The sequence below is a fragment of the Beta vulgaris genome, chromosome 5 (assembly GCF_026745355.1).
Source record: "Beta vulgaris subsp. vulgaris cultivar EL10 chromosome 5, EL10.2, whole genome shotgun sequence".
NCBI lineage: Eukaryota > Viridiplantae > Streptophyta > Magnoliopsida > Caryophyllales > Amaranthaceae > Beta > Beta vulgaris.
In genome coordinates, this window is record NC_079206.1 from 23,768,475 (window position 1) to 23,779,305 (window position 10,831).

The window sequence follows — 10,831 nt, forward strand, 5'->3', positions numbered from 1 at the left end:
TTGGTTATAAATACTCTTTTCTAATCAAAAAACAAAATATCATTTCTAGAATCAACTTAATTTCTAGGCCAAGATATTATAGGATAGAAATTAAGGAGATCCCTTTTTAGGGGTTTTTTGTGCTTATTATTTGATCTTTAATCAATTAACTAAAGACGAATCGACATAACATTTATTTGATTAATTAAACGTTAAATCTTGAGGATCATTCGAGAGATGACTTGAGTATTTTTTAAGCAATCCGACTTGCGTGGACCCGGTTCACACTAAAAATAGTGTGGACCAGGCCCAGGCACGTGACCATAACACACCCTATATCACTTTAACATACACTATATCACTTTAACATATACTATATCATTGTAACATACACTATATCATTTTAGCACACACTATATCACTTTAACATACACTATATCACTTTAACATACACTATATCATTGTAACATACATTATATCATTTTAACACACACTAAATCACTTTAACATACACTATATCACTTTAACATACACTATATTATTGTAACATACACTATATTATTTTAACACACACTATATCACTTTAACATAAACTATATCACTTTAACATACACTATATCATTTTAACATACACTATATCATTATAACATACACTATATCACTTTAACATACACTATATCACTTTAACATACACTATAACATACACTATATCATTTTAATATACACTATATCATTTTAACATACACTATATCATTTTAACATATACACTATATCATTTTAATATACACTATATCATTTTAACATACACTATATCATTTTAACATACACTATATCATATCAATATACACTATCATAAACTCACGTGATATGGATCGGGTGCACACTAATTAGTGTGCACCGGGTTCATATTAGTTTTTTTCTTTTTTAAGACAACTAAACCTTGCATGATTTTTTTTATTTTAATCCACTTTGCATCAATAATCATTCTTCCCGGGTGCTTGATTCGTGCCGGTAGCTTTGACCCTAGTGTGTTTTTCCATACTGATTTTATATCCTTTATTAATTTGAACTTTTTTTTTGATATAATCTTAGTTTAGCTCATAGTTGTTACCAAACATCTTTCAAACCCCGAAATACTTTTTAATTAGGTAATTAAACATCTTAACCTTAATAATATCATCATTACGAAATTTTCATGAAACTGTTCAAGTTAAGTAGGATAACTTTAAAAAGTGCTCAACGCAAAACATGAGAATTATTTGATAAATATATACAAAGACAATCTGATTAATCTCAACCCGCACTGTATGTATGGTCTAGTATGTGTGGACCATACACTTGAGAATAGAGGAGAAAGATAAGGGGAATTCCTATCTACAAGTAGTGCAGTTAGGAAAATTCAATCTTCTAACCCTGAAATTATTAGATGAATCCCCAACTAACTACACCAAGCAAGTTTGGTAAGACAGACTTATATATATAAACAAAACATAAAGTAAGCAAAAATATTGTAAAATGATCAGCAAAAAGTGCGCCACACAAAACATGAGAATTATTTGAGAAATATATACAAAGACAATCTGGTTAATCTCAACCCGCATTGTGTGTTTATTTGGTCTAGCATGGGTGGACCATACACTTGAGAATATAGGAGAAAGATAAGGGGAATTCCTATCTCCATGTAACGTAGTTAGGAAAATTCGACCTTCTGACCTTGAAGTGATTATATGAATTCCCAACTAACTACACCAAGTATGTTTGGTAAGACAGACTTTTATATATAAACAAAACATAAAGCAAGCAAAAAATATTGTGAAATAATCAAAATGTTCGTAAAGTGAGGAAAAATGAGTGGTTCTCACAGTTCTCACCATAAGGGTTTAAGTTCATATGAGAATCACCCTTATGGTGAGAACCGTGAGAACCACTCATTCTTTCTCATTTATGATGATTTTGCTCATTAAAATTTTTTATGCTCATGTCACGGCGTTTTTGTTCATTTCATGTTTTGCTTGTTTTATGCTTTTGCTCATTTAAGTTATTTATGCTTATTCTAAGTATTTCTTGTTTTACATTTTTTCTCATTTTACATTTTTGCTTATTTTACATTTTTGCATATTTTACATTTTTGCTCATTTAATATTTAGTACCTATATTATTTTTTTGCTATTTTTAGGCTCATTTTATGAAGTTTTTACCCATGTCTACTGATTTTCACACGCTTCTTTCTTCTTATCGTAAGAATAGAAACCAACATTATATATATATATATATATATATATATATATATATGTTATATATATATATATGTATATATATACATATATGTATATATATACATATATGTATATATATACATATATGTATATATATACATATATGTATATATATACATATATGTATATATATACATATATGTATATATATACATATATGTATATATATACATATATGTATATACATGTATATATGTATATATATGTATATATGTATATATATGTATATATGTATATATATGTATATATATGTATATATATGTATATATGTATATATATGTATATATGTATATATATATGTATATATATATATATATGTATATATATATATATATGTTATATATATATATATATGTATATATATATATATATATATGTATATATATATATATATATATTCCTTATATTTAATGGAAAGAAATACAAAGAAAATCTCGCATTTACCACAAATTGACAAAATGAAAGTGGTTGGTCAAAGGTTAGCTGAAACGCACACCAACTTGGCCTTAGTAGCTTAACTAGTAGTAACACATGAACGTAGCCGCCTGGAAGATTCAATCATCATGTCGGCAACTACGCACCACTTCTTTTATATTATGGAGTAATTATCATGCATCATGCATGGACTTTAATCAATAAAACCACGAGGTTCCCTTTCTTTCCTAGTAAGAGAGAGAAAGTCAAAAAAAAAAAAAAACTACACAGCTGATTGTGCATGCATATCCCTCTCATTACAACTATTTAGTCTTCTCCAATAAGTTTGAAAAGTCCTTTTTTCCAAATTTGTTTGTTTTTTCCGTGTTTGACTTCATCCTATCTTTGAATTAGTTTCTCTCTCCTCTCATACATATATAAGGGGCGTCTTCTTTTCCTATTCTCAAACCAGCAACACACATTAACTCTTCAATTTTATAGCTTCCAACCCTTTTACATTCACTCTCATATAAACCAGTTTTAATCAAAAGTTCAATAAAAAGTCAACCAAAAAGTCAAACAATGGATCATCAAGAAGAAATCGATGTGCCACCATTTTTCTTGTGCCCAATCTCCTTGGAGATCATGAAGGATCCAGTAACAATTTCTACTGGAATAACTTATGATCGTGAAAACATAGAAAAATGGGTGTTTATCAACAACAACACTACTTGTCCAACAACCAAACAAGCCCTCAATGTTGACACCGTCGACAGTTTTCTCACACCTAACCACACGCTTAGACGACTAATTCAATCATGGTGCACTCTCAACGCTTCCTACGGCATTGAACGCTTCCCTACACCGAAACCGCCTGCGACGAAAGCACAGATTTTAAAGCTCATTGATGAAGCCTCAAACACGTCCCCTCTTGGTCTTGTCAAGAACCTTAACAAGATTAAGTCTATGGCCGTAGAAAGCAGCGCTAACAAGCGTTGCTTAGAGACTACCCCCGGAGTTGCCGAGTTCTTGGCTCGTCTCGTAATCTTAGGTGAAAATGAAGAAGAAAGATGTAGCATGAGCTTGATGGTAAGTACGGTTAGCGATCAAGCATTGAGCATCCTCACTCATCTTCAAATATCCGATGAGATGGTATTGAAGAAGCTGCTGAAGGACAATGAAGGAGCCTTGGTGGGTTCCTTGGTAAGGATCATGCAAAAGAGCAATTATGAGTCACGGGCGTATGCTATAGAGTTGATGAAAAAATTGGTACAAGTAGCCGAGCCAACACAAGCTGTTGCTCTTAAGCGCGAGCATTTTGTGGAGGTGGTCCAGTTGATTAAGGATGATGTCTCCCCTAAGGCTACTAGGGCCGCGCTTAAAGTGCTGGCTCTAGCGTGCCCTTGGGGGAGGAACAAGGTTAGGATTGCTGAGGCTGGGGCGGTGCGAGTGATGGTTGACCTCCTCCTTGAGTGTAACGATAAGAGGACTAGTGAGATGGTGCTTGCAGTGTTGGACCAACTTAGCGGTTGTGCTGAGGGGAGGGCGGAACTACTAGACCATGCTGCGGGCTTGGCTGTAGTGTCGAAGAAGATCCTAAGAGTGTCTCATTTTGCTACAGAGAGGGGAGTAAGGATCTTGTACGCGATTTCAAGGTTTTCTGCAAACGCTAGTGTGATACAGGAGATGCTACAGCTTGGGGTGGTGATTAAGTTGTGCTTGGTTTTGCAAGTGGATTGTGAGGCTAAGACTAAGGAAAGGGCTAGAGAGATTTTGAAGATGCATGCTAGGGCTTGGAGGAACTCTCCTTGTGCTCCTACTCATGTCTTTGGTTCATTTTAATTAGATCATCAAATAGTATTGCATTAGATCAGTAGAAAAATTAAGATGGAATAGCTTGGGTGTCTATACCATTATTTGGGTGTATATACAAGATTTATTATTCATTGGATAAAACAATAAGATTAGATATAATTGGAGAAACCTTTTAAGGACCAATTCTTTTTCTCATATTAATTCGTCCAAAAGTTTCTATTAACACTTTCGCGTTATTCCGTTTGAGTATTTACATTATTTCAATCGCTTTTTTCACGACACTTAGCTTTTTGCTTATTTAAGGTAAAATTGGCCTCAACACTCTAAATTATAACTCGGGTGCATCCAACAACACCAACTACGACTAGTAGCCCAAACACCACCAACTATGCGATGGTACAAAATGTACGCTACCCAGTAGTTTGTGGTACATACTGCACCCACCCCATAGTTGGTGGTGTTTAGGCTATTATCATATTTGGTGGTGTTGGGTGCACTTGAGCTTTAGTTCAGGATGTTGAGGCCAATTTTGCCTAATTTTAAAAATTGTGCTATAAAAAAGAATTTGAGAAAGATTCATGTGTAATGAGTCTTGGATTAAGTTACGTGATTTTTATCATGTCATAAGCACTTATGAGCAGGATCTTCTATTAGGCAACATGGGATTGCACCTTTTTGAATTAGCTAGTGTGAGTGTTTGTAGAATGTCTGATGTGAAGTATTCCTCTTACTTGAAATACCGAGCAAGCCAGGGTTTTAGATTGAGTCATGTTAATGGTAAGTCATCGGTTGTTTTATATTATGACCTCATTTTTATCGGTCTATATGTTTTTCCTACAATGAACGGTTTAACTAGCCAATCCTGAAGCCTAGTGGTATCAATGTATTACAACAGGAGATAGGTCTAAATTCTGTAACATATTTATGGCACTTAGTCTTGGGGATTAATGTTATAACAGTAGTATTTACCTCTTTCAGAATTCTCCCACTCTTGAGCACATCTATCACTGCAGCCACCACTTTTTCTCCTATAACTGGCCATGCATCCCTGTAAAAGTAGGATCCAAAACCAACTGTTCCTGGTGCTTTACAACCTGGAATAGAGAATAGTGCTTTTTTAATCTCTTCCATAGTGTATGGAGCAGTTAAAATAACCCTATGTTCATCTGTGATAAGAGGCCCTTCTTGAACAATTTCCTGTAGAACTTGCTTCCTTCCTGTAATATTACCACCAAGAAGATCCTAATAATATTTTATGAAAGCTTGAGAGACTGCATTTGGTTCATCACACCATGTTCCTTCAGCATCATATATACTATGAATCTGATTCTGCAATCTTCTTGCTCTTATACTCTGATGAAACAAGGAGGTGTTCTCATCACCATCCTTGATCCAATTTGCTTTGGCTTTATGGGACAAGAATTCCAGATAAGCCTGATGAGTCACTTTATATTTGTTTGTAGCTCTCAGCTCCTCCTCAGCCCTTTATAGATTTCTTGGATTCATGTGTAACTGCTGCTGAGCACTCATCATATTGTTGTAAGCTAGGATGTCAGCTGCTTGAATATCAGAAAAACCTTCTTTATTCAATATTTTCAGCTCTGCCTTAGTGCTTCTTAGCTTCTTCATTACTTGATACATCTTTGTACCCTAAGTTGCTCTACTCCAAACCCTCCTAATGATATCTAGGAACTTAGGAGAATTTCTCCACATGGTGAAATACTTAAAAGGTATTTTACCTGTTGTACACTTGGATACACAACAAGTAATGCTGGTGTGTGATCAAACTGTCCTTCATTCTGGAAGGAGACTTCAGCTGATGGAAAACCATGTATCCAAGCTTGATTTGCTAGCGTTCTATCAAGCTTAGAAAAGACCCTGTTAGCACCCTCCTGTATATTGTTCCATGTGAAAGAGTTACCTAAGCTTTTGATATCTTGGATACCACAAAATAGCATGCATTTTCTCATATCAACCATTTCAGCTTCCCTCACAAGAGCTCCTACCCTCAATTCAGTGCTGATTATACAATTGAAATTTCTACATAGCAACCATGGTTCAATTGTATTAACAAGCTTCAACTCTTCCCATAACTCCACTCTTCCATTTCTCTCATTAAATCCATATATGAATGTAATAAAAAAAAACCCATACTTCCATTGACAGGCTTAATATAACAATGAATGAGTTGTGCATGCAGAGCATTTACATATAGTCAAATGAAAATTGTTAGGTTTCCATGCTATCAAAATTCTACCTCTATCATTCTAGCTGGAATTAGAAGTGAAACACCAACCATTAAACACACCTGTTGATACAGTTTACCAAGGTTATGAGCTTTTACCTTGGTCTCTAAGAGGCCAACAATACCTGCTGCATTCTTGTGGATATAATTTCTCACTTCCAACTGCTTCCTGGTGTTGTTGAGACCTCTTACATTCCAGCACAAGACTCTATCCATTCAGAGTAGGAGGCTCTCCCCACCTTCTTGTATTTCTGTCACCTGAGCTTCATTATCACCAGCATCTGCTAGTAGTGCTTGAAATGTGTTCTGTGTTGTAGTGGGAGGACCTAATGATTGCCTAACTCTTATAGGTCTTAATGCTCTTTGAAATCCTTCTGGGTCTATATCCCTCTGCACTTCCTTCTCTTCTCCAGTTGTTGTTGTTACAACCCTAGCCTCAACTGGATCTGCCTCTTTGTTTTTAGGCCTCCATACCTGCTTAGGTTTTTTCAATCGGCACACCTCAGATAAGTGTCCAAAACCCTTACAATGAGCACATTGTATATGCTTCCACTCATATACTACATGAACTTCTGTTAGCTCCCCTTTTTCATTCCAGAATTGCACAGATTCAGGTAGCTACTGATCCATCCTAACCTCAATTAAAATTCGTGCATACTGCAGTTTATCTCTATTTCTAGTAGCATCATCCCTCTTAATTGGATCTCCAATCTGAGATGCAATCTTGTGCAATGATTTCTCACCCCAATACTTCAAGCTCAACTTCAATTGAACCCATACTGGAACTGATTTGATATCTTCCTTCTCAAAATCAATTTCAGAGGTCCATGGTTTCATTATCAAAGGTTTCTTGTCAAAGAAGAAATGGCCTGCTGATACTTGATCTCTAGCATTTATTGTCTGAAATCTCACCAAAAACATCCCTCTCTTAACCAATGCTACCTTATCCACCTTGTAATTCCTCCATATTCTCCTCACATAACCTTCCATGAAATGACTGGGAGGATTAGCTCCTAGGACATATCAGATTAGAGATGAATTCCAGAAATCAATCTCAACCTGTATATCCTCAAGTTCAATAGTAACAGGTTCCATGTGATTAATGTCCTCTTTTCCTATCTAATCAACATCATCATTATCCCTCTCCTTATCCACACTTGCAACATCATCCACTTGATGAAAAATATGAGCAGAAACCATACCTCTCTTAGTAGCATTTCCTCGAGCAGATTGAGATCTCACCTGATCTGAACTCCTATGAATGGACTGAAGCCATTCATTGAAGGTGTGTTTGATTTCAAACTGAACTCTGCTCTCATTCAAAGATGATTGAGGTGTCATAGGTTGACCTATTCCCAAGCCAAAGTCTAGCGCCTCAATGCCTAAGATGTCCTCCATTGATCAAGTTCTCAAAGCTTGAGAGTCAGAAGTAGGACCTCTAGTCTTCTCTTTACCCCTTCCATTCTTACTCCCTTGATTATTTCCACTCGATTTCCTTGCCATGGCACCAATACACTGTATTGAGGAAAGTTTTGCAGAAACAAACAAGTTACTGTTCCATTGGATCCTAGAGAGAAGGTAGAGTTTCTCTCTCTAGGCCGTTTTTAGCATTTTTTTCTTTTGAAGTAATCTCTAAGCTCTATTTCAGATTGACCATTCGGCTCAATATGAATTAATAATCTTGAAATAGGATTATTAAGATTTCCATTAAGAATACTTATTAATAATTGTGTCAATCTAAAATTCCATAACTAGGAGGCAAATTTCTTATTCAAGCCTTTATTTAAAAGGCAAGTTGGTATCACTAATTGGAGAGAAAACCACAACCTTAATCGATATCACTAATTGGTGTGATTACCTCAAACCTATTTAGTATCACTAACTGGAGTAATTACCTCAATCCAAATGGATTTGTCTAACTTTATAGAAGAGTTATCCGTAGTCTATTTCAAAACCATATTGCCTTTCTTTTTTCCTCATCCCCAGTAGAATTGACCTTTTAGGATAAAACATAGACCAAACTATAAAGTTTTTGCTCCATGCTGAGTGAATTTCAATCTCACAATGATTGGTACGTAGTGCAACTTCAATGCTAAAACCTATCTCTATAAATAGCCATGATTACTTAAAATGGAAAATAATGCATTAGTAAGATCTTGTTCTTTAGAACGGAAGAGGAGATGAATTCCAAACGTTCACAACCTCTTAACCTAAATAAACCTCGAATCTTCTCTCATGGTAAAAAATACGAGTTTTCTAAAAATCCTTTAATATATATATATATATATATATATATATATATATATATATATATATATATATAGAGAGAGAGAGAGAGAGAGAAGTGATTTCATATAAGAAAAATGTATACTTATATGAGAAATAAGAATGAATTTTACGCAATATAAATCTTATGAATAAGTGATGTAACTCTAATGAAAAAGTGATGTAACTCTAAAAAATGAGTATTAGAAGAAAAAAAAAAATTAAAAGATTTTGGGCTCAAAATTTTGAGGGGGATATAACTCTAATGAACAAGTGTTGTAACTCTAATCCAATCGTGTGGTTGAGATTCATTCTCATTTCTCATGTAAGGAGCACACTAGTAAAATAAATGCTTATTGTTGCGGTCATTAAGTGGTCTATTGCGGCGGTTTTGGCCGCGCATCAATTAAGGGTGCAACAATAGGTAATTAATATATTGCTGCGGTTTTTAACCGCTAGATTTTAACATATCACTGTGGTTTATAGCGAAAATCGCAGCAATATATTAATTTTATATTAGAAAAATTCAGTATATTATTGCGGTTCATAGGGAAAACTGCAACAACATACTCTATTTTATAATAATTAATAAGCATATTACTGCGATTTTTACCAGAAACCGCAGCAACAGGTACAAAAATAGGTCTTCTTTTTTTTTGTGCATTTTGTCATTCGAGTGAAAATTTAAGGTAGTAGATTTGATGCCAATGAGATACACAGTGAAAATAATTTCAGATAGTGAAAATAGTAAGCATGTTCGCTCCTCGAGATTTGATGCCGGTGAGCAGACAGTAGATCGAGTAAAAATAGGTTTTTTTATTAGGAGATATACACAGATTTAAAAATAAAACAGAAGTATAAAACTAATAAAAAAGAAAAAAGTAAAATCAACAAAACATATCTTCAAACCAGATAGAGGTGGGCATGGGCCGGGCTGGGCCAGATCACATGCTTGGCCCGCGGGCTTGAGTAAATGGCGGGGCGGGCTGGGATTGAAATTTCAAAAAATTTTCCACGGGCCCGCGGGCCGGGCTCGTGCTTCCTGCGTGCCGGCCCATGTTTTATGTTGTATTTTTACTGTTTTAGGGTAAAAAAACAAAGCAAAGATGCGTTCGGCCCGCGGGCCGGAAATAAAATTTCTTGACCATGACAGGCGCGTGGCCCACGTAGCGGCCAACGGGCCGGGTCGGGTCTCGAGCGGGGTCGTGCCGTGCCGGGCCCAAATCATGCTGGGTCGGCCCGACCCATGCCCACCTCTAAAACCAGGGGATCTTGAACGACGGCGGACGACGGGCCGTGAGAGAGGTGCGAACGATGACCGCAAAGATTTTGTGACCGACGAAAATAGGTTGTGAAGAAGACGATGTTGGTGAGAGGGTTTGAGGAAGACGACGTTGGTGAGAGGGTTTGAAGAAGACAGAAATAACCCCATATTCGACTCAAACTCTAACATAGATGTAAGCGAAGTTCACCATGGATGACAGCCACTAAACTTATCGGAGGCGGCGAACTCATCTTCAGCCATCTTCTCGATGAACGATGAAATTAAAGAGTCGAAAAACTTAGGGAGTTGCTTCGCCATCTTCTCGGTGAACGATGATAGGGTCGAAGAACTTAGGCGTTGCTTCGCCATCTTCTCTGTGAGGACGAAAAAGATTAGAGGGTCGAAGAATGAGAGGGCCGAAGCAGGAGAGTCTGAAAGAGGAGAGAGAAATAATGAATAAGGAGAGAGGCGAATGAGGAGAGAGGCGTGAGAGAGCGCTAAAAACCCTAAGTTGTACTGAGCTTGTAAGGGATATTGCTGCGGTTTCTGACAAGAACCGCATCAATATATTAA

The 10,831-nt window shown here is 35.9% G+C and overlaps 1 protein-coding gene across 1 annotated transcript; it reads left to right on the plus strand.

The window, feature by feature from the left end:
* The first annotated feature begins 3,072 nt into the window (after window positions 1–3,072).
* LOC104893154 (E3 ubiquitin-protein ligase PUB22) lies at window positions 3,073–4,679 on the plus strand. Its single transcript, XM_010679238.4, has one exon. It carries the CDS (start codon window positions 3,252–3,254, stop codon window positions 4,509–4,511), a length of 1,260 nt encoding a protein of 419 aa, XP_010677540.1. The 5' UTR covers window positions 3,073–3,251; the 3' UTR covers window positions 4,512–4,679.
* Window positions 4,680–10,831: the final 6,152 nt, after the last annotated feature.

Coding starts and splice junctions, on each gene's coding strand:
- LOC104893154 (XM_010679238.4), top strand. CDS start 3,252: ATGGATCATCAAGAAGAAATCGATGTGCCACCATTTTTCTTGTGCCCA.